Genomic DNA, 26,126 nt, shown 5'->3' with positions numbered 1-26,126 from the left:
GGCGGGCATGCAGCTTCAAAGCTGCTATCTGGCATTCAGGGAGCCCTGCTAACTGTATAAATCTCCAGACTAAGCCAACTAGCAGAGGGGGCTCTGCCAGCATGTTTCACTGCTTGAAATTGTTCGTCCTTCCTTGAGAGGGAGAATTCCAAACCTTTCAACGACCCTGTAATTACATGTAGGCATTTGGCACAGCCCCCATTTCACAGAGCAGGAAAACTGAGACACCTGCAGGCCAAGTGAAAGGCTCATAGCTGCAGTCGGTCCAGGAGCTGCTCTGGGCAATTGTAATATTGCAGGTCTAATATTTCTACCCTGGTGAAAATGGAATGTATGAGCTGATTGATCTGCTCAAGCCAATACCTAAGGCCTGCCTCCTGTAACCATGGGTGAATATCAGACACAGGGCCTTTTCAGTACTGGCTCCACAGCTGTAGAAATCCCTCCCAGCAGGACACCCAGCAGTCCCTTTCTCTTCCTATCTTTAGATGGGCTGTAAAGACATTTCTACTTAAGCTTTTTTAAAATTAAAAAAATGTTTTGCTTGCCTTGTGATATTTCTGTTACTGTGAAGTTTGATTAGAACAGCTATGTTATCAATTTGTTTCAAATGATTTGTGGCCTTTAAAAAGTAGTTGCACACCAGTTTGTGTGTGTGTAAAGCAGCAGTTCACAAATGATATGAAATAAATTATTATTAATTACATTTGTATCCCACCTTTTCTTTAAGGAGCTGAAGGTGGCTTACATAGTTCCCCTCCCCTTTTTATCCTCACAACAACCCTGTTGAGGTAGGTTGGGCTTGAGAGTAAGTGGTCACCCTGTGAGTTTAATGGCTGAGTGTGAACCCGGATCTCTCAGAGCACACCCAACACTCTAGCTGCTACTCCATACTGTGTGTTGCCTGCCAATGCCAGCCAGCCTTGTTCAGTTAGCATGCTTGGTTTGTAGTTGCCCTAAGCATGCTTCCATTGGGAGTGGCGGTTGGTGTGAGTGGGAACGTGTTCTGATGTGTTGGTGTAGCAGCAGGTCTCACCCTTGTGAGCTGCAGGGCAAAACCCCTATGCAATGACATTAGAGCCCATCTCTTCCACTGGGTGCCTAGCCCTGCCTATGGTGCCACTGAGGCAAATCTCAAATCTCCCACTTTTGAGTAGCAGATGCCTGGAGGTTTTTCAGATAGCCCCATCAGCATACCACTTGTGGGGAGGGCATGCTCTTGAGGATCATGGGGCAGAGTTCAGAGGGCAGAAGGGGGCACTGAGGCTGTATCTAGACACATCAGAGAAGCGTTTCAGTTAAACACGTTGTAAACTTTGTATGAGAAATCAGGTTGGCAAAAACAGAACTCCACAGTGCCCTCTGTGTCACAACAGATACAGAGTGCTTTTTCTTTGCCAGTGTGGCTGAGTCCTGAGTCACAGGCAGTATTGCACCATTTAGTTTGCTCTTGACTGCGCACTTGAGTGGGGGACTGGGAATCTGTGCCTTTTCCATTCAACCTAGAATGAAGGAGGAGGAGGAGGAGGAGGAGAATAAGAATTGTGCTTCGTATCCCGGCTTGAGGCAAATTTGGCTCTGTCTGTCCTGGTGTCATGTAGACACCTGGAGTGCAGCTCAGACGTGCTCCAGCCATAGTGTTCCTTCCTCCTCTCTTAAGTGGCTGATTTGCCTGCCTTAGCTGCTGGCGTATTTAGATTGGATTTGGAATTAAGGCTTGAGAGCCAGCGTGCCTCACCAGAACACACAAGAACTCACCCCCCCCCACCCAGCCTTGATCCCATTTCCCTGTTTGATATGTAGCAGCAGCAGCAGCAGCAGCGAGATCAGAGGAGGTGGGAAGCATGAAGGTCACCCTTGAGGAGTGTTTACAAAGGGGGTATTCTGCAGGGTGAGCAGGGCTACAATGGGAAGTGGCAGATCAAAGAGCTTCAGGAGGAGGGTAGGCAAGACAACCATAAAACCAGCATGGATTTATGGGCCTTGTATGGCCCCCTCCTTGAAACCTGATAATAGGAGCAGTTTCATCTCAGAGGCTGTATGAAAATGGTAGGTGGGTAATAAGATGCACACCTGGCCGGTCTTCTATTCAGGGAACATCTGCTTCAAGCTGCACTTAATGGCACTGTGAATATTTAATGCATACATTTTGGCACCGGCAGCCACTGCAGAGGCAGAAAAAGAGCCTGAAATAGGCAGCTGTGTCTGCAGGTGCTTCCGGGCAAGAGGGTTTTTCAGGTGGGGTGGAGGTGAAGTCACCATTTGTCAGGTGAGCAGTTCAGATGTACCCCTGACACCTGCAAACCACGGCAGGGACACTTCGTAGTCCATGCAAGTTCTGTAGGTGGCTGAGTCGTTGAGTTCACATGTGCAAACAAACATAGGCTGTCTTGCACCTCTCAATTCTATCATTCCTGTCACAATGCTTTTGCCTTATCAGTGAGTCACACAACTGGAGAAGAGTGCACATTTTTAAAGGGAAACTCAAGCACTAACGCCAGCCTCCTCCTCCACATTGAAGGGGAACTTTACCATTTGGTATTGGTTTCACTAACCTGACATGTACAGTGGTACCTCAGGTTACAGACGCTTCAGGTTACAGACTCTGCTAACCCAGATATAGTACCTCGGGTTAAGAACTTTGCTTCAGGATGAGAACAGAAATCACGTGGCGGCAGCGGGAGGCCCCATTAGCTAAAGTGGTGCTTCTGGTTAAGAACAGTTTCAGGTTAAGAACGGACCTCCGGAATGAATTAAGTTCTTAACCCGAGGTACCTCTGTAGTTGGGAGCAATTACCAAAGTATGTATCATATATTGTACCCACCGTTGCCGCCTGTTTTAATGTACCCCCACTCCTGACTCACTGCTTTTTTGTGGTTATGACCTGTGGCTTGCTTGAGGAACCGAACATTGTGTCCTCCTGGAACATCCCCAACTCAAAAGCCACGCATCTCTTTCTCATAAGTGTGGAGCAAACATGTGGCCGCTCGTCAGTGATGGATAGTTTGCATTCACTGCTCTTGTTCTAGGACTAAGCCCTGGAATTGCATTGATACCCTGATTCAAATAGAATCCTAGAAAATAAAATTAAACATATTGTGCTGCATGCATGGGACAGGAAAGGGGAGGAAGGTCTGTCTGTCTGTATTTAGAAATTTCTTACCTGTCCTTCATCAGAAGGTTAAAGGGTGGGTTACAATTGTACAGTGTGCAGTTATAAAAACAGTTAAAACCAAATGGAACAGAACAGTAGAAATTCTGTAAAAGAGGCAGGTCCCATATAATAAAATAGAAACCTTCTGTCAACGGCCAGGTAAAGAGATGTGTCTTCAGCATACAGAAAAACCTATACAACACACTTCTGTGGGGAGGGAGTCCCCCACTTAGGAGCTCTGATGAACATGTCTCCTTCCCTGACCATTTGGGTCTGAATTGAAGGAATGTGGTAGAACATGCCTCCTCCTCCTTCCTGATCCAGCTTTAAGTCACTTCCTCACTCTGCCCTGGCACCTGTTCCTGAGTGCAGATGACACCAAGAGAGGGATATAGAAGGGCTAAGTGTGCCAACTGCCCAGGGTGATTCCAAGTGAAGCAGGTCAAGGAGGCACCATGTCCAGCTGCAAATGAAGTCACTCTCACTGATCGCACAGATGCCAAAATCCATATATTCTTCCGCAGAAGAGCTTCCCCCCTCCTGTCCACAGATCCTTCGCCTGAGTAAATTTTATTACTAATTATTTATTAGCTTTATAATTATTTACTTATTATGTATGTAAAAGTGAACATAAAACAGATCAACAAAGGCAGAACGTAGAGGTTCAAGTCATTGCTTAGGTTGGCTTACAAGCAATATCAAGGAGTGTTATTCTTTTAATATTTGTTTTTCTTCCCTGCCCTGAATTCGCCTGCATCGATTCTGTATATTTAATGTCACTGGGGCATTGAAAGGCTGTTACGCTTCAAGACTGATGTCCAAGACTATACACAAGTCCATTGCAATCTGCTCTCACACTCTCCCGTGGTCATTATTACTCCTTGGTGAAGCACCAGTGTGGGAAATGACTGGTGCTGAGGTTGTTAAACTGAAGCAAGGTGCTTGGGGGTGCGGAGCTGTATCTGAGCTGTTCAGCTCCTGGTCCCCTCCCTTCCTTCCTTCCTTCCTTCCTTCCTTCCTTCCTTCCTGGGAGTCATCCAGAGAGAATGCCCTTCTGCTAATCTCTTCTGCTGACCAGGAGAGGAGGAGGGCAGCAGAGGTCACCCAGGATTTACTAATATAAGCACATGCCTTTCAATTGCCATGGAAACATAACTCTTTCCATCGCACCTTCAAAGTTGCCCTCTGAGTTGTTGTTTAACTCTTGTGTCTTCTGGAGACCAAGGTGCCCCTCCCTGCCTTTTATGCTGTTGACACTAAAGGCTGAGAGTTTGGCAAGTCAGCGAGCACCTGAGGCCAACTGCCTGCCAAGGATTTGTCCTTTTCAAAGCAGTGCTAAAACCAAACCAAATTCTGCATTGATATATGTACTCATGCAAGGAATGTCATACGCAGGCCTGGCTCTATCATTAGGCAGAGTGAGGCAGCTGCCTCGGATGGCAAATGAGAAGGGACATGGAGCAGCAGTGAGGTGTGCCCTGAAGCCTGCTCTTGCTAAGCTAGCCTGTTGGCCTCAATTTTCAGCGGACCATGGCAACATACGAAGAGCCCTGCTGGATCAGACACACTGTTCTCAAAGTGTCCAGACAGATGTTCATGGGAAACCTTCATTTGGGACCTGAGTGAAGCAGCACTCCTCCCACTTGTGATTTACAGCAACTGGTATACGAGGCACACTCCCTCTCACAGTGGAGGCAGAGTGCAGCCATTGCGGCTAGCAGCCACCGATGGCCTTATTCTCCATGAATTTATCTATGCTTCATGTAAAGCCATTCGTGCTGGTGGCCACCACTGTCTCATCCCATGGTTCAAAAACAGGCTGTACAAAGAAGGTCTTCCTTTCGCCTGTCACATTTCCAGCTTTGAAGTAAGATTGAGCTGCCAGTTGAGTTGGCTTCTATATGTGGAATGGAAGCAGGTGGGTGGGTGGGTGGGGGAGATGCCGTTTTGTTATTTGCCTCAGGTAGCAAAAAGTATTGGGTCAGCCCTGAATTTTGAACCCCAGATCCAGGACTTGGCTTGAACCAGGATTCATCAGAGCTGGCCCCATTATGAAGTGACAAGAAAAATGAGATACAGTGGACGCTCGGGTTGCGAATGTGATCCATGCAGGATGCACGTTCGCAACCCACAGCATTCTCAACCTGCAGCGGCACGTCTGCGTATGCGCAGTTGTGATTCAGCGCTTCTGCGCATGCGCAAAGTGCTATTTAGTGCTTTGGTGCATGCGCGACCCCCACAACCCGCAATAAACCCATTCCAGTACTTCCGGGTTTCGGCGGGTCTGTAACGCAAGAAAACACAACCTGAAGCATCTGTAACCCGAGGTATGACTGTATTGATAAATTAGGTTTACTTGTGTGCTGCTTTTCCACAATGAGCTGTGCCCACAGTGGCTTGCAGCAAACATACAAAGCATCAAAATTCACTAAATTTCAATAAACTCAAAAATGACAAAAACCAACAATTTAACAAACACAGAATAAATTCAGTATTACAAAAAAAAGGGAAAGGAAAGGAGGAATCTAGGTTTAAGTACAAAGAGAAGCATAATAAGAGTTAACTGGCAATAATGTTTCTGGTACTGGTCTTGCTGTACTCCAAAGATCCTGTCTTAAATGCAGTTCAGACGGGAGAGGTCCTCTCACCAGACTAGATTACATACTGCTGACTCACATAGCTTACTCCAAAGGAGGCTGGTCGTGGCAAAAGGCAAATGTTGGGGTGGGCAAAGGTGGTCCTTCTGTTCCATCAGAGTGAGGGCAGTTAGAGGAGTCCATAGAAGGGACGGGGGAGAAATTTGATTCAATTTACTCTTACAGGGAAACCTGATCTAATTTGTGCTTTCTGAAATAATACACAAGGTGAAACACAGCTACCCTTCAAAATTCACACTTCTCCAAACACCGCAATGTCCAGGCAAGTTGTAAAACACACCTACACCCATATGCTAGAGTAATGTGTGCCTAAAAGTACATAAACTAAATAAAATCACATTCAAAAATGCATTCTATTAGGCCAAATTACATACAAATATGTATTGGAAGCGGGTGGCGCTGGGTTAAACCACAGAGCCTAGGACTTGCCAATCAGAAGGTTGGCGGTTCAAATCCCTGCGACGGGGTGAGCTCCTGTTGCTTTGTCCCAGCTCCTGCCCACTTGGCAGTTTGAAAGCACGTCAAAGTGCAAGTAGATAAATAGGTACTGCTCCGGCAGGAAGGTAAACGGTGTTTCCGTACGCTGCTCTGGCTCGCCAGAAGCGGCTTAGTCATGCTGGCCACATGACCCGGAAGCTGTACGCCGGCTCCCTCAGCCAGTAAAGTGAGATGAGCGCCGCAACCCCAGAGTCAGCCACGACTGGACCTAATGGTCAGGGTTCCCTTTACCTTTATGTATTTATTAGGAGAAAGTAGCACCAAGATGCTGATGAATTTTCATTTGTGGTTGTTGTTTTTTTAAATCACAAATAGATGTGAGTACTAAAACTGAGAGATTTGCTCATCCCTATTCTACAGGCGCCTCTGAATGGCTACCTGGAGCTCTGAGGTCATCATGCGTACCATGTGGTCCCTGAGAGACTGTGCAGCAAATAAGCCATTTAAGGTTTTATTTCTTTTAATAGTGCTGCATCAGCAGAGCATTGGGGAAACAATGGCTGTGAACAGGCATGAAAGCGTGGTGCTCCCTTCAGAGAAGCTTGTTTGCTCTTTTCCACCACTGTGGCATCTTTGACACTGAAAATCAAACCTCTGGCGTCGAGCTAGGTGAAAGACTTTCCGTTTGAAGCTTGGCATTCCTGAATTTTATCTAGCAGCAATGCCAAAAAGTGTGCTTGTATTCACTTTTCTCAGTGAAATAGTGTTGTTGTCCCCCACAAACCCTGCTGCACCTGGGGGTGGAAGAGGAATTGTGTGGAGTGGGGGAACTTGACATCTTTCCACAGGGCCTGCAAGACAGAGCTGTTCCACCTGGCCTTTGGCCAAGGCACAGCCTGACCCCCTCTCTCCCTTGGTAATCCTCATAGAACTCTAGCCCAATGGTTGCCATAATATGATTCTGAATTGATTCTAGAATGAATTGATTTTAGAATGTATTTCATTTAATTAACTGTCATTTTATGTAAACTGTGCTATTTTTACTGTTGTTAGCCTCTCTGAGCCCTGCTTTGGCTAGGGAGGACGGGATATAAATAAAATTCTATTATTTATTATTATTATTAATGAGGCTCTATGGAGATGTATCTGATGAGGCCTGTTTAGTAGGGCCCTGGTTGTTTTCTCCTGCTCTGGAGGGCAGGATCCGAGCAAATGGATTCTTGTTACAAGGAAGGAGATTCCGACTAAACATCAGGAAGAACTTTCTGAGAGTAAGAGCTGTTTGACAGTGGAAGAGACTCCTTCAGGAGGGGATGGACTCTCCTTCCTTGGAGCTTATTATTATTACAGTGGTACCTCGGGTTTAGTACTTAATTCGTTCCGGAGGTCTGTTCTTAACCTGAAGCTGTTCTTAACATGAAGCACCACTTTAGCTAATGGGGCCTCTTGCTGCCGCTGCGCTGTCGGAGCACAATTTCTGTTCTCATCCTGAAGCAAAGTTCTTAACCCGAGGTACTACTTCTGGGTTAGCGGAGTCTGTAACCTGAAGTGTATGTAACCTGAGGTACCACTGTATTATTATTATTATTATTATTATTATTATTATTATTAATTTTTATACCCCGCCCTCCCCAGCCAAGACCAGGTTCAGGGCGGCTAACACTGGTTTAAAACAATTGATTGAAATACAACTTAAAACAAAAACGAGATTAGAATACAACATTAAAACGCAGCCTCATTTTAAGCAGAGGTTGGATAGTCAACTGTCATCTGTGATTTAGTTTTGTTCCTGCACTGTGTGACCCACAGGGTAGCTTTTCCAGCTCTACATTTCTATGGTTCTGTGATTCTGTGGTTGCGGTGGAGATCATATCTGATCAGAGTGAAAGGATGAGGTTGACACACTGAGAGTCACTGAGCTAGTAGTTGCAGACCTGGGCAAATCACGCAGCCTTCCTTTATAGCCTTCCTTCCTTTGCTTGGTCCTCTTTCCAAGTGTGATAGAAACCTTTGCCATTCTGGCCTCAGCAGAAGATGCAGAAACTGATAACCCCAATACTTGCAGCTTCGCCATTGGAATTTTAAGTGGGGGGTTGGGTCATCAAGGAGGGGGCTTATCAGCAAAGCTGTCTTCTGGGAGAGTATGAAGAAGCAAGTATGGTGTGCATGGCTAATGTTAGAGTGACATTTAAGGTACCAGTTGTACACAGGGGGTCGGAGCCACTGCAGAGCCCTGTGACCTCAGAGGAGGGTGCTTGGGAGAATTTAGTTTCCCCCCAGATTCTTAATCATGAACATAGCTTGTCTTGGATATAAAGGGCATTTGGAGGGAAATCAAACTGACATCCACCAGTAGCAGATGCAATCTAACTGATTGTCTTTCTGTCCACCTGACTCCCCCTCCCTCTCAATAAACTCCTGCATGAGACAGTATCTTGTCCCCAATTCCAAACGCACAAACACACACACATATATATGAACATCTCTCTGGTGGATCCCCAGCTTTAGCCAAGCACCTACTAGAGCAGGCAGGCGGGGTGTGGGATGGGGAGGCAGATTTCACAGTACAAGAAAATGATAGCCATTAGCAGCTTAACTCCCAAGGCAAACAGAGGCTTGGTGATATCCATTGCAACTTCAAATGAATAGGTGATGTTCATCATGACCTCAGCACAGGGAAGAGAAGCACACACACACACAAACACACACAAACAAACACCCCACCCCACCCCACCCCACTCCACTTCCTTTTAAACTGCAATCTCAATCTTGATCACCCCACATGGCTGTTTATATTTTAAAGGAAAGCAGAAAAACACTTGTTAAATTAATTACATATTTAAATACCATCCAGTTTAGCCCCAGTGCCTTATTTTTTCAGCATGACTTTTTTGATGCTGTCCTATGACATTTGTCTGTGGACTTCTGCTGCTTTTTGCTCTGGTTTTTTTCTCATTAATTTTAGTCCTCATGTAGTGCTTCCCTTAGTTATAACTATTGTTTTGAACTTTTTTTCTTTGTTCCCTGAGAAGGACTGAAAAATAAATCAAAACAGTACACATCCCCCTTGAGTCTGTTGCCTCGCAAAATGGTCTCATAGAAGCATAGAAAGGATCTCAAAGGTCTTCTTGTCCATGGTTTGAATCTGTCAGTTTAGGTTTCTTTCAGTTCCTCATTTTCCCACATTTCCACATTCAGTTTACCACATTTCCAGATCAGTTTATAAATGTTTCTTTAAAGTTCTCCCCAAAATTTGTCAGCGTTTAAGTGTTACCTGCCTTCGAATGTACACATTTCTGCATGCAATTTTCCTAACAAACACATTGTTGCCAGCAGTTTCCGATAATGCCTTTCTGTATGTTAGTCTCAGAAATATTACACATGTTTTATGCACACAACTGTAACATTTTTCTGGGTGAAGAACTGCACCATAACATTCAGAGAAATGCAAAATTTCTAGGAATACCTGTGTTTTAGGTTGCATATTGTTTTGGGAAATGTAAATCAGATAGATATGCATTAGGAGGTGAGAATTCCCCCCCCCCCCCGCATCCATGCATAACCTTGTCTGACCCCCTCTTCTCCTTCCCGGCTCAGTGCACTGAGAGCATCCTTAACAGAGTCCGTTGAGCTTCTGAAGGGTCTCTTCCTGTCTAGCCAAAAAGCTCCTTTGCAGCTTCTGCCCATTTACTCTCACGCTGCCCCCCAGAGCAACAAAAAATGAACCTGCTTCATCTCCTCTCTGTCATGCATCCCTTTAATCTTCTCTTCTGCAGGCTAAGCTCTTTCAAGGCAGCTGTGGCCAATTTCACACCATACAGGACAACACTTTAAACAGTCATATGGCTCCCCCCAAAGAATTATGGGAACTGTAGTTAGGAGTTGCTTGCACTCCCTCTCTTCAGAGTGGTTTAGCAATCAGTCAGTCCCTCTTCATGGGAAACTCTGAGATTCAGTCAGCATCAGACTGAAAGTTTGTGTTAACATTAAAGGGGGAAATTATCACATCTTACACAGAATCCCATGTCAAAGCAATTTACTTAGCAAGACATCTGTAAATGTGATGTCCAGACTGGGCCCCCCCAGGTGGGAAAAGGAGGGGTGGGGGAGAGAGAGGTGTTCCGCTTATGCTCTTTAACTGTGGCTGGCTTTGAAGTTTATCCTAATCAGTTCTCCCTTCTCAAATGTGCAAGGCATTCGCTCTGGAAGAAGGTAGTGGGATCCTCCCGTGCTGTTTTCTCATAAAAATGTAGAGCAAGAGGTCAAGGTGTTGGCGTTCCTTGTAGACCAATGATTGCAGCATCTGTGCAAGACAGTCGCACTTTTCAGCAGCTGGACATTGGGCATTATAGACTGATATATCTTTTCAGTTGTTATAAAATGTGGCGATGTTTTAATTATTATTTTTGTCAACTTAGATGTTGTATAGTCTTCCTGGATTCCTTGGGAGGAAGAGACAGGGGAAACAAAATCAAACAAATAACAATAATTTAAAGAAAACCAGACATTCCTGCAGTCCCAACACATTAAAAAAAATATTTTATGTGTTTGCCTTTATAATATATCCCAGGGAGTTTCACAATTGAAAATTACAGTAAAATACAATTGCACAATTAAAACTCTACAGGAGAACAGAATTAAAAGCGCTTTCCAAATTTATCACATATTTTAAACCAGACGCTGGAGTTGATCACTCATCTACAGTATTGATAATATAGTCTCATTCCCCATCTGATCTGTGAAAAAATAACCTGACACACACCTTTCAGTGGCAGAAGAGCATCATTCGCTTTGCGAAAGGTCCCAGGTTCCACCCTCAGCCTCCCCCAGTAGGACCACTTCCTGAAACCCTGGAGCGCTGCTGCCAGTCCCTGTAGGTCATAGAGAAGTAGGCTCCTCTCCTGCTGCCACCCGTTCAATTTCTGGTGGTGGTGGCACTCTGAGAAGGACTCAGCAGAAACAAATCCTGTGCAGATTGATGCAGGAGAAGGTGGCCACACATCACATCCCTAATGCAGCAGACTTCCCATCTCTGAGCCGTTTAAGGAGCAGCGGCTAATTGTGGCATTGTGCCAATTATGCATGGTATGTATTCATGGCACTCATTAATAAAATAACAGCCTGAGCCCATAGGCCAGACCACTTCAAAGGCTGAAAGCAGAGTTTATGGAAAAGGGTGAGTTCTCGGATGCAAACGTCTCATTTCAAGAACAAAGCAGGGCATTTATGATGTGACTTTATTCTTTGTGTTTTATTTATGTATTTCCCATGGTCCTCAGTGCTGCTTCCCAAGAGAGAGGCGTGTATGTACATGGCTGTGCAACTGACTTTGGATTTGCAGGGTGCTGTGTGTCTAATGTAGAGACGAATGAAGAAGCTTTTCTCACAGGCCCTGGATGTGATTTTTGGTTATGGTTGTGGTTCTGCTCCCTGCATGGTTTCTGCAGTGTTATTGCTTGTAGGGGTCTACCTTGAGTCACACTGCCCAGACCTTAAAGAGTACATCTTGTGCCCTGTTCTGGTCAGAGCTAAACAAAGCTAGATCCAATCCAGGACTCGGCCTGGAACCTGTTTAACAGCACCAGAATGTGTGAACGAATAGTGCAGTTTCTCTCAGCATTTGCCCAATGCAGGGGTGAATTTCAGCAGAGGGACTGAACCTGTTCGTAGCAGCAGCAGCAGCAGCAGCTAAAGCTGTGGAAAGCATACTTTCCTACCCACTGAATAATCACAATCAGACCTGATATCTGGGATTAGGGCTTGCAACTAAGAAGATGTGAAGTTGGGTGGGGGGCAGAGGCGAAGCAACCTGCTCCTGTACCTGAAGCGGCGCTCGTCCCTGGGGGTGTGGCGCGTGTCCCGAGGGCATGGCACACCGCCCATATGGGGTGTGGCACACCTCAGGGGGTGCCGCCGATCGGGGGTCGGCATTTTGTCACCCCGCCCCTTTGGAAGGGTGGACCGTCCCCCCTTGGACTGCCCCGGGGGGAGGAGAGAAGCACCCCTCTGCTTTAGGAAGGTGAATCTGACTCGTACCAGACTTTGATTTGCTGGCTAGTCCTACTGCCTCTCCCTTCCTGAACCATCCTGGTTGCTGGAGGAGCAGTTATGCATCACCAAAGAGAGAAAATGTATCATTGAAAAGACATGCAGTTTTAGAAAGAACAACGTGATTTTGACAGAAATGCAATACATCTCGCCCTAGTGGGGAGGACTGTGACCAGGCAAGCTGTGGGCCTGTTAAGTCTGCTGACGCTCGCCACTGATGGGCATCTGCAGGCAGGACTGACTGAAGACAGTTTGGCACCCGAGCAAACCACAAAGTGGTGTCCCCCTCCACACCAGGGAGGAAGGGGTGAGTGAAAATCTACATCAGGGAAAAGGGGGGGGGGAGATAAAGATCTACATCAGGACCTGCTGCCTTTGTGCACCCTGCTGCCTGAGGTGGTTGCTTCACCTTGCCTCATGGGTGAGCTGGCCCTGATCTCTAGGGCTCTAGATCATCAAACTGGGCTTGGAGTGGGCAGCTCTTCAAACAGAGAACCGTCCTCTGTTAGGTGCCCATGGCCACCTGCATCCAGAGGATGCAACTGCTGGCTCCAGCCTTCACCCAGCAGCAGGTGTAGCTCAGCACCTGCTTTCCCACCTGCAGCTGGGGGTCCCTTCCAGGCCCACCCCATCCAGCTATGTCTGCCATGGCAGAAGCAGCCAGTGCCTTTTGGGGCAGGCCTGTTCGAAGCGCTTCCTGGCTGCTCATTAAGAGAGGCTTGCCTGCGCTTCCCACTCTTAATTGCCACAGCGGATTCCAGGCATGTTCCGTCATTCCTGTTTTTTCTGCCTGAGCGGGAATTCAAGAATAAAAGGGCTGATGAAAAGGGTGCGCTGGGCTGTGTGGAGCGCAGCACATTCCCCAGCGTCACATGGAGCTGGGCTGGCGGGGGCGGAGGGATGGAACGGAAGCCTGCATCCTGGAAACCCCCCCACCCCGGGGTGAAAGGTAGCTCATGGAGGAATGTGGCTTGAAAACAGGCAGGAATGGTGTGTGTGTGTGTGTGTGTGTGTGCGCGCGCATGAAAGGATAAGCATCTGCACAGGGAGGTCCCGCCGCAAACGCAACCAGGAGGGTGGCACACATGCCACACAGTTGACTATGCAGACCATCTTTGGGGTGACGCAGAAGTGTCAGCTCCTCCTCTCAAGAGAAGGGGCAGTGAAGGTTCGCAAAGCCCCAACAATGAACGAAGACAGTTTAAAATGTTCATGAACATCCTCTCCAGTGAAGGACTCTAGCATCCCACCGCCTCCCCCACTTTTTGCCCGATGGTGATCCTTTTACATATTGCTGGATTAGGGTTGACACTCTTTGCTTTTAGTAATGTTTCCAAAAAAATGTTTTGAGATTTTTGTGCAGGATTTTTTATGGTTTTGCTTTCCTGGTTTTGTTGGATGTATATGACATGCGGCTGGAAAACCACTTTGGTGATGGTAGGGAATGCTTAAAAAGTGTTATATAAGCTTATTAAATAAAAAAAATCATTAAGGATCTGCTCAGTATACCACCCACCCACAAATACAACCTGGAAGCTAGCCCTCTCCTCCATGAATTAGTTTACCGTATTTTTCGCACCATAGGGCGCACCGGACCATAGGGTGCACCCAGTTTTTTTGGGGGGGGGAAATCAAGGAAAAAAATATTTTCCCCCCAGCCCCAAAGAGCAGCGTACAGGCTGCACACAACCTCTCCCTGTTAGAGGGGTTGTGCGCAGCTATGGAAGAAGGCAAGGCAGGGGGCGGGATGGATCCTGCTCGCTGCTTTGGCTTCCCCTTTAGCCCCGTGCAGCCTCTCCTTGCCGGGAGACGCTGCGCAGGGCTAAAGAAGCCATAGCCCCGTGCAGCCTCTCCCTGCCGGAGGGGTTGCGCGCGGCTATGGCAGAAGCCTGCATTCGCTCCATAGGACGCACACACATTTCCCCTCAATTTTTGGAGGGGAAAAACTGTCCAATAGAGCGAAAAATACGGTAATCCTCATTTAAAGCCATCCAAATTTGTGGCCATCGTTGCCTCCTGTGGGAGAGAGTTCCACAGGTTAACTGCTGAAGAAGGACTTTTTTATCTGTCCTGAACCATCCAGCATTCAACTTCATTGGATGTGCACAGGTTCTAGTGTTAGGAGAAAGGGAGATAAACTTTTCCTTATCCTCCCTACATGCAATGCATACTTTTATAAATTTCTATCTTGTCATCTCTTACCATTTTTCCAAACTAAAAAGTCCCAAACGATGCAACCTTCCTTCGTAGGGGGGCTGCTCCATCCTTTTGACCATTTTGGTTGCCCTTTTCTGAAGCTTCTCCAACTCAACAATATCCTTTCTGAGGTGAGGTGACTATATAAAAGCAGCTCAAGGTAGCACACCCACTTCTGCCCCTTCCCTGTATTGTCCTCGCAACAACCCTGTGAGGTAAGTTAGGCTGAGAGAGCATGACAGGCCCAAGGTCACCCAGCGAGTAGGGATTTGAACCTGGGTCTCCCAAGTCCTAGTCAAACACTCTCACCTCTATGCCACACAAAGGTCAGAATCATAGCCTTGTCTCTACAAGTGGCATGTGTAGCGAAAGGTTTATACCTACTCTCAAAAATATAAGTCATCACATACAGGAATCCTCCTGGAATTTGCCATTTTGGTTTTAACCCTTTGGACCCTCTTCTCTTGTTTTCTCCACATCTTTGACCTCACTCGCCTCTTCCCCCACTGTTACCAGTGCTGCCAATAATTTCAATGTAGGCATTCACCCAAATGCTACTGGAGACAGCAAGGGACCAAGCTCTCACTTCCCCAGCCCTTCCCTAGAAAATGCTCCCCACCAGGATTTGCAGCACATTTGCACCATGCACATTTGCACACTGCGCCAACACCTGCTGTCCAGCTGCCTCACAGTTGCCTTTGCCTCCCCTCACTGTCTCCAGGGCTTGTCTCCTCCGAGCTGGTCAGCATCTGCTCCTCATCTCCATGCAAGAATGGAGGCACCTGTAAAGACTTGGAAGATGGCTACAGGTGCCTCTGTCCCCAGAGCCTCTCAGCCCATGTGGGAAAAGACTGCGAGTACCTCTACGAGGTGTGCGCCAGGCACCCCTGCCTACCTGAGTGGATCTGCCGCGGGACTCCTGGACTCCTGAACTACACCTGCCATTGTCAGCCTGGCTTGGCAGGTCTCTCCTGCAGCAGCGAAGGCGAGGTGTGCAAGAGCAGCCCTTGCCTGCAGCCACACTTGCAGTGTGTGGAGCTGCCCGGTGGGTATGGCTGCCAGTGCCCTACCGGAGGCAGCTGCCAGGCTGGGCCTTCCCTTTGCTCCAGCCAGCCCTGCCGCAACAACGGCACCTGCGTGGAGAGTGCTGGGGAGTACAGCTGCCGGTGCCAACCTGGCTACAGCGGTGCCCACTGCGAGGAGGATGTGGGCGAGTGTGCCTCTAGCCCGTGCCAGAATGGGGCCATCTGCCTGGACAGGGCTAATGAGTACAGTTGTTTCTGTGTGCCTGGCTTCCAGGGCTACCGCTGCGAAATAGACATCAACGAGTGTGCCTCCCGGCCTTGCCAACACAACAGCACCTGCCTCAACCTGATGGACCACTATGCTTGCCAGTGCCTGCCTGGCTACACAGGTACTACTTGCAGGTTGGGGGCTGTGTTCCTTTGGGGCAACTGTAGGGGAAGGGGCGCGTGCCAAATGCAAAAGTGGGTGGGGCAATAGTAGCGCGTCTTACCTTTGTGCAGGAGGATGCAACTCAAAGAGGCAGTGGAGCATGGCCAGTGAGGCTTATGGCCTTGGGAGAGTCCCAGGGGCCAGGCAGGGAAGCTTGGAGGGCCACATTCACTCCCCCATTCCTGAGGTTCCCCCAGCACACTAAGGGCGCTTCATGGGTCACCAGCATCTTCCCGCAGGATCACAAGGGAGATCCTGTCTATCTACTTAACTTATTTAACTCACCATGGGACCTTTGGGTGAAGGGTGGGTAATTAACAGCAGCAACTTAGTTATACATGGATGGTGGCCCTAGGATGATGGAGTAGAGAGCAGAATGGCTTGTCATAGGAGGCATCTGTGATCAGAAATGTCTTCAGTCCCAGGTAGCCCATGTGGTGACTTCCGGAGGGTAGATGTTGTTGCTGGACTACAATTCCCATCATCCCATGCTGTCTGCTGGAGCTGATGGGAGTTGTAGCGCACAGCACCCGGAGGCCCCCAAGTTGGCCATTCATCCCTGTTGTGAATACTGAAGACAGCTATTATCTTAAGGATGGGCAGTTCAAGGGGCTCTTGAATTCCTTTCTACAGCTCAGATTGTTCTGTGACACCAAACCATCTCAATGCGCCCTGATTCACTCCCCGCTTGCCAGCTTTGTGCTGAAGCAGCTCCCACAAGGGTCTTTTCTCAGTGTCTGCACCCCCACCTCTGCTATCAGGGTGGAATTCATTCACAAGTGCCCCCGCCTGTACCTGGTACCAGCCAGCACGCAGACGCTCTTTCTGACCTTGCTCTTTCTTGCGGAATAAACAGCAGGGGCTGTTACAGGAGTTACATTGCTGTGAAGGAATGTCAGGGTGACTGGCTGAAGATAGTGGGATGGGACAGGGTGGGTAGGCAGAGGGGGGGGGCTGTAGCAGCATCAGATTCCCCTTCTGCTGGTTCCCCATCACACACACCCTGCCCCCAGTGGTGTGGGAGGCAAGAGATTTCTTGGCAGTGAAAAGTCCGCTCTACTCAAGGAGAATGACAAGAGGAATCTGAGAAAATTGGGGGGGGGGGGAGAGAGAGAGAATGAAATGCCATCCATCTTGATTTCACTCCCTTTAATGAGATTCCTGGTTTCCACCTTTTCTTTCTCTGCACCCTCCCACCCCAGGATGAGTAGGTAGGGGTTTGAGAACAAAAATGGGTAAGGATGCCTGGAAGGTACAGAAGCAAATGTGGCAAAAGCTTTAAAAAACAAAGGACACCTGCCCACCCCTCAGCCACTTTGGATCATCAGAATCAAAGCCAGTGTAGTGTAGTAGTTAGAGCAGGGGGTGTGGCAGGAGAGGGTGGCAAGTATGGGAGGAAGAACCAAAGACAATCAAAGAAGCATATACCGTATTTTTTGCTCTATAAGACTCACTTTTCCCCTCCTAAAAAGTAAGGGGAAATGTGTGTGCATCTTATGGAGCGAATGCAGGCTGCTCAGCTATCCCAGAAGCCAGAACAGCAAGAGGGATTGCTGTTTTTACTGCACAGCGATCCCTCTTGCTGTTCTGGCTTCTGAGATGCAGAATATTTTTTTTCTTGTTTTCCTCCTCCAAAAACTAGGTGCGTCTTGTGGTCTGGTGCGTCTTATAGAGCGAAAAATACGGTAAATATTTCCGTATTTGTAGTTTCTCTGTCTATCTATATCATCTAATTTGCAGAATATAGATAGATATCTTTTCAAAAAAGATATCGCAGTATAACCTAAATCACAGAGTTGTTGTGGGGATTAGATGAGGAGAGGGACAACCATGTACCCCACCTTGAACTCCTTTGGAGAAAAAGGTGTGGTATTAATGCAACAGACAGACAGACAGACAGACAAAAAAGGCAGCCCACAAAAAAGAAGCAACAACGCTTTCACCAGCCTGGTGCCCCTCTGCCAGCTTGGCTATATGAGTTTGGGTCTGGTAAAAGTACAGCCCTTCTGGCTGGAGCTGATGTGGGCTGTAGTCCAAAGCACCTGGAGGGCGCCAATCTGGGGAAACTGGCCTTCCATCCAAAGACGCTGGGCTGTACCTTTCATCAAGCCTGCAGGGGAGGGGCAGGAAGCATTGGGCAAGAATGGTTCTCAATGCCCTTTTGTTGTCCAAGTTTGGTGCAGCAGGAGGGCACTGAGCTATTTTTAAAGCGGATGTTATCACTATGTTTCAAATACCTGAATGCCCTTTGCAGAGACGAAGGCAAGGACTTGTGATATGGCCCCAGAAGGAAGGTCTGTGGTGGAACTTCAACTAGAGGAGAGTTGATTGTTCTTGACTATTAGGAGGAATAAGTGGAACCAATTTACATGGGACAGGGGGTTTCAGGCTGAGTCCGGACGGACATTTGTTAGGGATTATCCAGCACTGGATTTATTCAACTCTCTTGATTCTGTGGCCAAACTTTGCATCTGCCATAGGAATGGAAAGTGTGTGTGAATGTGAGAGGGGGGTGGGGGTCATCCAAAGCCTGGAACTTAGGGGGAGGAGAGGGCATTGTTCCCTTGATGCTGCTCTTTGACCATTGTGTAGTTAGACTTGCAACATGATGATTAAAAATACTTGCATATCTGACATCTCAAACGAGGCAATTGCTGCTTGGATGGGAGGCAAATAGCATTTTGAAACAAATGTGTCCAAAAATATTCAGACCCACATGCCTAAATTTGGCTGAAATGTAGCGTGATCTGGCAATGGCAAGAGAAGGTGTCCTTTTCTAGGGCCGCCTCCTCCCTGGTGACTGAAGCATGCTGTGTGTTGACACCTGGCCATAGCATGGTCCAACATCCATATGCCACCCAGTCACACTTTGCATGCCCCCACAACAAACATGGGGTTGTGGCCACGGACATTTGGCCGGCATGGGCTGAGCCTTCTTTGGCAAGATGGGATGCAAGGAAGTTTGCTGAATGTTCGACAGCTCTTGATCCACCAGATTAGGGGGCCTGCACATTCCTTGTGGATTAAGCGTAGCCACGACTGCTGTGAAGCAGAACTCTGCCAGAAACTAGGATTAGGTGGACTAGCAGGTGCCAGAGCCAAGATGTATGCTCAGGCCTAATGCTAAACCACAGCAGCTCATGATGCCAGAGACAGGGCAGCCTACATCAGAACCCCTCTTATATTTTGTGGGCCTTCCCCCAAGCCTGCAAATAGCTGTTTCTGTGCAGCTCCTTAGCGGCCCACTTCTTAGGCTCACTAGGTCTGCAGAAGCATCTAAATGGTTGCTGCCTTGCAATGGGTAACCAAAAACCTCAGGAAGTGTTTCTAGAAAGAACAGGGGCCTATTTACCCACCCGAATCACCCACCTGAGTCCCAGTATTGGCTGCGACACTTGTTCAGTCATGGTGGAGATTAGAAACTGTGTTGGTGTATGTTATTGTATCATCATCATCAACATCATCATCATCATCATCATCATCATCATCATCATCATCGTCAACATCTCCTGCCTTTTCCCTGAGATTGGGACTCAAGGCATCTTACAGATAAAATAGAAGCAGCTAAAAATTTAAAAATAAAAGCAATAATGAAGAAGCAATTAAACACAGACACTCAAGCACGCACATTCACATATAATGCGTTGGGCAGTTTTGTCTTTCATACACCGCTTTAATATTCTTATTGACTGGTTAGACAAAAGCACTGTTTTTAAAGAAATAGTAACAAAAAGCATTGATTTATAAGATTTTTATTCTGCTTTCTCAGTAAAATGTGGCAGATTGCAAAGTGGAAAACATAAATACTAAACAACATTCAGTGAGCAATACCAGAAGAACTCACTGTTTAAAAACCCAATAAACTTAAAAATAGCCAGCATATGAAAAGAGCCGGCTTAGAACCCACATAAAACCACAACATAAGCAAACAGATGTTGCACCAGGGTCTCTTCAGACCAATTAAAACATTTCCATAAAACAGCCAAGACTTAGGGCTCATCCACAATTCTTTTTTTTTATAAGATATTTATTAAGGTTTTCAAAGATAATACATTATAAAGCAAAAAAAGGAAAAACAGAAATACAAAAATACAAAAATACGAAAAAATAAAAACAATTTAAAAACACATAAAGTTTTCATTTAGTTATTTTCATTTAACTTATTTTCCAGACCTCCTTATACCTCCCTTCCTTATATTCTAATTCAATTTGTTTGTTTAACAAATCCTTACCACTAATTCTTTTAATTATTTCAAAACCTTATTTTCCCTATCTTTTATACATTACAGCTGAAAACCGCTTAATTTCTATCCAATCTCATTCTAACATTCCTTAATTTTACAATATTTCTGTAAATAGTCTTTAAACTTCTTCCAATCTTCTTCCGCCGCCTCTTTTCCCTGGTCTTGGATTCTTCCGGTCATTTCTGCCAGTCCCATATAGTCGATCATCTTCATCTGCCATTCTTCCAGAGTGGGTAAATCTTGTGTCTTCCAATATTTTGTGATGAGTATTCTTGCTGCTGTTGTCGCATACATAAAGAAAGTTCTATCCTTCTTTGGCACCAATTGGCCGACCATGCCCAGGAGAAAGGCCTCTGGTTTCTTAAGGAAGGTATATTTAAATACCTTTTTCATTTCATTATAGATCATTTCCCAGAAAGCCTTAATCCTTGGGCACGTCCACCAAAGGTGAAAGAATGTACCTTCAGTCTCTTTACATTTCCAACATTTATTATCGGGCAAATGATAAATTTTTGCAAGCTTGACTGGGGTCATGTACCACCTGTAAATCATTTTCATAATATTCTCTCTCAAGGCATTACATGCCGTAAATTTCAAACCGGTGGTCCATAACTGTTCCCAGTCAGTAAACATAATATTATGTCCAACATCCTGTGCCCACTTAATCATAACAGACTTCACCATTTCATCCTGAGTGTTCCATTTCAGCAGCAAGTTATACATCTTTGACAAAATATTGGTTTTGGGTTCTAACAATTCTGCTTCTAATTTCGATTTTTCCACCTGGAATCCAATTTTCTTGTCCAATTTATAAGCCTCCATTATCTGATAGTAATGAAGGCAGTCTCGCACTTTATTTTTTAATTTCTCAAAGCTCTGTAATTTCAGTTTGTCGGGCTCATCCACAATTCCAATTGTCCTGCCGCTTTGCCATGGGAAAACCCACTATTTACCTCTGAATCACAACAAATATCAACCGAGTTTTTTCCACATTGATGTTTGCTCTGATTCAGTGCTAAAGAGAAGGTTTTCCGGGGGAAAGCAGAGAGGCAAGGGTGGAGCCTACAAAGGACAGGACAAGCAGAAAACTGCTCAGACACATGCTTCCTAGACAACATGCGGAACATGTGGAAGTGTGGACAAGCCCTTAGTGTGTTTTCAAGGCCATCTTAAAGTTTGGCCAGGGTGCATCTTGCCTCATTATTGAGTTGGGGGATCAGAGGGAAAATATGACATAGTCAGGCCTTGAAACAAAACCTCACTTTATTGCAACATCACTAGACTGGGGGGAAAGTTCCACTCAGCAGCTACAACTGGGAGAAAACTACAGGAGCCCAACCAGGCCCCAAAGCACCCCCTTAACTCCTACCCAACTCCCATCTCATTTGGAGTTTATGGGGGCGCCCTCACTTCTGGATGGACATCCCTCCTGGCAGCAGAGAGGTCCATGCTGGGGTTTCCAGTGCACTCAGACTGAGAGGATCAGTGGAGGCACCACCCACACATAGCATGTAGGTGTGGCCCCCTGGATTTCACCCCTGCAACAACTTGAGCAGGTCAAATCCTCTCTTAGGCTCAGTTTCCCACCTTTGAAGTTGGAGGTAATGGCACAGGGCTTGGCCAGTGAAGGGGCATTAGAACATTGTTCTGGAGGAAGGGTCCTAGTTCAGTGGTGTCAGATGCTGGTGTGGTTGCTCGAGAGTAAACAGGCAAGACTCCGACCTATCTTTTCCAGGCTTTATTCTTGGTGCAAACTATTTACAGTGAAGAGCGTCATAAGTTCATGTCTGGCTCAATCGCTAGCAGAATCTGGGAGTGGTCGGTCTTTGTACCTCCCCCAGCATAAAAGTCGCGTGGCCCCCAGCCTTTTCCGCCCCTCCGTGCGCCAAAGCCTACTGCGCAGAATGGGCGCTGGCAGGGGCGTACTTCTCGCCTCTCCGGTTTGCTCAGGCTCAGTGTTGAGGCTCTCCCTAGCACCCCCTGGTCCCTGCACCTCTTCTCTACTGGAGGTGGGGCTTTCCTCCTCCCCGGAAGAGGAACTGCTTCGCAAGATTTTCGGAGGCTCCCTATAACACCACTGGCCTTCCATCTCTCGCCTCTGAGCTGATGGCAGTTCCCTGACAAGTGGCCTAGTACATGCTGCCAGATTCAATCCCTGGCCTCTCCTGTGGAGTGGGGTGGGAAAGGACTTCTGCCTGAGATTCTGCAGAGACCCACTGCCAGTCAGAGTAAACAATACTGAGCTACATGAGGCAGTAGTCTCACCCAGCATAAAGGCAGCTTCCTATGTCCCTTCAGACTTGTTGGGCTTCTGTTCTCCTGTAAAGTGAACAAGGAAGTAAAAGTTCCAAAGCACTGAAAAATTTAAAAGTGTAAATATTCCTGTCAATTCATCATTCTTTCTTCTGCTCTTCCAACAAAGGTGTGAACTGTGAAGTGGAGGTTGATGAATGTGAGTCGGGCCCTTGCTGGAACGGCGGCACCTGCAGTGACCATGTTGGGTTCTTCACCTGCTCGTGTACACCTGGGTATGAGGGAGCACAGTGTGAGGTGGACGTCAATGAGTGCCAGAGCCACCCGTGTCTCAATGGGGGAAGGTGCCTCGACCTCATCAACAGGTGAGTGGCTCTGGCTTCACCCAGCAGGATTTGATATGGCTCCCGTTATCTCCCAACCTTGCCCCCACCAGCTTATCTACAGTATATGCCATGGTTTCCACAGATGCATTTGTGGCTAAACTGCATTTGCAGAAAAGAAACTGTCTAAACTCAAGAGTACGGTATAATAGTAATTCTTAGTATTGCCACTGCAGCACTAACAATTCAACAATTCATTTAAAATATAGCAGAAGAAAGTTAGCTGAGTGTAAAGCTTACCGTTAGATCAACTGATGACACTCAAAATTTGCCCCCAGAGCTGAAGGTATTATTCTGGGATGTTGTCAATTGGGAAATAAAAATTGCTCCGTGATAGAGCACCTGCTTTCCATGTAAAAGGTCCCAACCCATGAAATTTCCAGGTAGGTTTGGGAAAGACTTCTGTCTGAAGCGCCAAACAGCTGCTTCTTGTCATTGCAGATCATGCTGAGCTAGAAGGCGCCCAGTGGTCTGACTCAATAGAATTATAGAATGGTAGAGCTGGAGGGGACCCCAAGGGTCATGTAGTCCAGCCCCCTGCAATATAAGTAAAATGCAGTACAAGTCAATATTAAGCACCCCCTTTTTATGCCTAGACTCAAAAGCCCAGAAATGTGTCACTGCTTATCTGCCAGGACCTCCACCATGAAGGTTCTGCAGCAGGAGGGTGGGGGCATGGAAGGCAGCATCTAACACCCCTTGAGGGCAAAAGCCATCTCTCTCTCCCCCAAAGTTCTTATTTTTATTTCCAAGAGACCCAGATTGTCATCTGGTTTGTGCACAGACTGAATTACCGGTACTTGCCTTACCTGCTTTTTTTTTTTTTTAAAATATATTTTATTAAGGGTTTTCTTGTTTTACAGTGTAAGTGTAATGCCTCGTATTTTTTTTTTCCCCCGTGTAACATTTTTACAAATCCATTTCATTTGTTGAGGCATTAGGGGGAGAAGAAAAAAGAAAAGAAAAAAAAAGAAGAAGAAGAAAGGAGGGTGGAAGGAGGGGAGATGGATAGCCTTACCTGCTTTTGATGCAGATGATGCTGGAGTGGGAACCATTTTTATTCTCACATAACACATCAGAAGAACTTTCTCAAACAGTAGACATATATGAGGAACCCCTTAACATAAATGAATTCCCGTCTTCAGGGGGAGAATGACATAGTTTACCACCTCCAGCAGAACAGGGAGGCTTAGGGAGACCCTGAGGTTTGCATGCGGGTGGCGCTGTGGGTTAAACCACAGAGCCTAGGACTTGCCGATCAGAAGGTCGGCGGTTCGAATCCCCACGACAGGGTGAGCTCCCGTTGCTCAGTCCCTACTCCTGCCAACCTTGCAGTCCAAAAGCACGTCAAAGTGCAAGTAGATAAATAGGTACTGCTCCGGCGGGAAGGTAAAAGGCGTTTCCGTGCGCTGATCTGATTCACCAGAAGTGGCTTAGTCATGCTGGCCACATGACCCGGAAGCTGTACGCCGGCTCCCTTGGCCAATAAAGTGAGATGAGCGCCGCAACCCCAGAGTCATTCATGACTGGACCTAATGGTCAGGGGTCCCTTTACCTTTACCTTTAAGGTTTGCAGTAGTACAAAGGTGATGGTGGGGAAATCACTCTGAATGGCCCAATGGGGGCTGAGCTTGTTCGAGGTCTGTGGAATATTGAATAATTCTCTGTGGGGTGGGGGTGGGGGAGAGAGAAGGGGAAGCTGGGCTGGAGGAGGCTGGGAGGGAATGCATGGACTCATCAACAGCAATAGTCTGTGCTGTGATATTTTGCTGCAGGTAAGGATGGAGGTAAATTCCATTCAGTTCTCATTTATAGGTGAAACTCCCTAATTCACACTTTCCAATACAATTTGCAAACTGAAGTTCATAGTAATGTGAAGAAGAATGCATGTGCTTTGGAAAAGTGTGCCTATCAATGCATATATTACTGAAAATAGTATTTAAAAATATGTGTTATTAAGGGGAACTGCTGTGCAAAAATGCATGTTGTGGGCAAAATTCTATTCAAAAATATGTACAGTAGGAGAAATCTGAACCAAATGCTGATGAAATTTCATGAAGACCTTTTAAAAAAATGCAGCAAATAAATAAATCTCAAACTGATGTGGAGATGTGGACAACTGAATTTCAGGCTGGAAAATTAAGAAATGGAGAGAAACAAAAATGGGCAGGGGCTCCCCTCCCTAGTTGCAAGGCCCACTTTATTTGGAATGAAGACCACAACTATTTACTCCTGAGTTCTCAAGAACTGAAATGTGGAATTGCATAATGTAGAAGACATAAGAACCTAAAAAGACCCTGCTGGATCAGGCCAGTGGCCCATCTAGTCCAACATCGCTGCGGCAACCCGGAAGTAATGGAGAGTATTACTTCCGGGTTTCGCCACTTGCGCATGCTCAGGCGGTCAAAATTATGTCATGCAAATGCGCAGAAGTGGCGAATCGCAAACTGTGCACGTGCAGATGCGCGGATGTGGGTTGCATTTGCTTCTGGATGCGAACGGGGCTCCAGAATGGATCCCGTTCTCATCCAGAGGTACCACTGTACTTCCTTTCATCTGTCCAGAATCTTCCAACATTTCCCGAAAAGGGTCTTTCTCCATGGGTGGTGGCAAAAGGCTCCCTAACCATGAATCATGGCTCTGTGCTGTTGTTCTTCCTCAGCTACCAGTGTGACTGCCTCAACACGGGCTTTGAAGGGCAACATTGTGAGCTGGATATCTTGGAATGTGCCTCCCAGCCTTGCCAGAATGGCGGAACCTGCCTGGAAGGGGTTGGATGCTACAGCTGTGTTTGCTGGCCAGGTGGGTGAAGTCTTTGTGTTGTTCTCCTATAGTCCAAAAGCTGTTTCCAAAAAGTGACAGATAGGTAGCCGTGTTGGTCTGCCATAGTCAAAACAAAAAAAATTCCTTCCAGTAGCACCTTAAAGACCAACTAAGTTAGTTCTTGGTATGAGCTTTCGTGTATCTGAAGAAGTGTGCATGCACACGAAAGCTCATACCAAGAACTAACTTAGTTGGTCTTTAAGGTGCTACTGGAAGGAATTTTTTTTGTTTTCCAAAAAGTGAAGTCAGCATGTCCCTGTGACTTTCAGCCTAGCAGTAAACTCATCCCCAAATGCTGTGAAAATCTGGCAGTGAACCTCCAGGCTCTACTAACTTTGCAAAAGCTTTCCCAGGCTCTGTTGCATTCATTCATTATCCTAATATTGTCCCAGAAGTCAGCTTGAAACCATCACACAAGATACTTGCAGGGCTCTGGGTCCTTTTCTCCTTCTCGTAAAAGATTTTATTAAGACC

The 26,126-nt window shown here is 46.7% G+C and overlaps 1 protein-coding gene across 2 annotated transcripts in view; it reads left to right on the top strand.

The window, feature by feature from the left end:
- CRB2 (crumbs cell polarity complex component 2) overlaps positions 1–26,126 on the top strand; it is a 66,136-nt gene that overhangs the window by 1,501 nt on the left and 38,509 nt on the right. The window contains exons 2-4 of one of the 2 annotated variants that reach the window (XM_079961921.1): positions 15,216–15,908; positions 22,616–22,811; positions 25,492–25,631. In XM_079961921.1, the coding sequence (XP_079818047.1) occupies positions 15,216–15,908; positions 22,616–22,811; positions 25,492–25,631 (1,029 nt within the window). The remainder of the gene's footprint in view (positions 1–15,215; positions 15,909–22,615; positions 22,812–25,491; positions 25,632–26,126) is intronic. The other variant, XM_079961922.1, reaches the window with a different exon arrangement.

Source organism: Podarcis cretensis (assembly GCF_951804945.1).
Source record: "Podarcis cretensis genome assembly, chromosome: Z".
Lineage (NCBI taxonomy): Eukaryota > Metazoa > Chordata > Lepidosauria > Squamata > Lacertidae > Podarcis > Podarcis cretensis.
The sequence above is the reverse complement of the archived record's forward strand: the minus strand, read 5'-3'. Positions and strand labels throughout refer to the sequence as shown.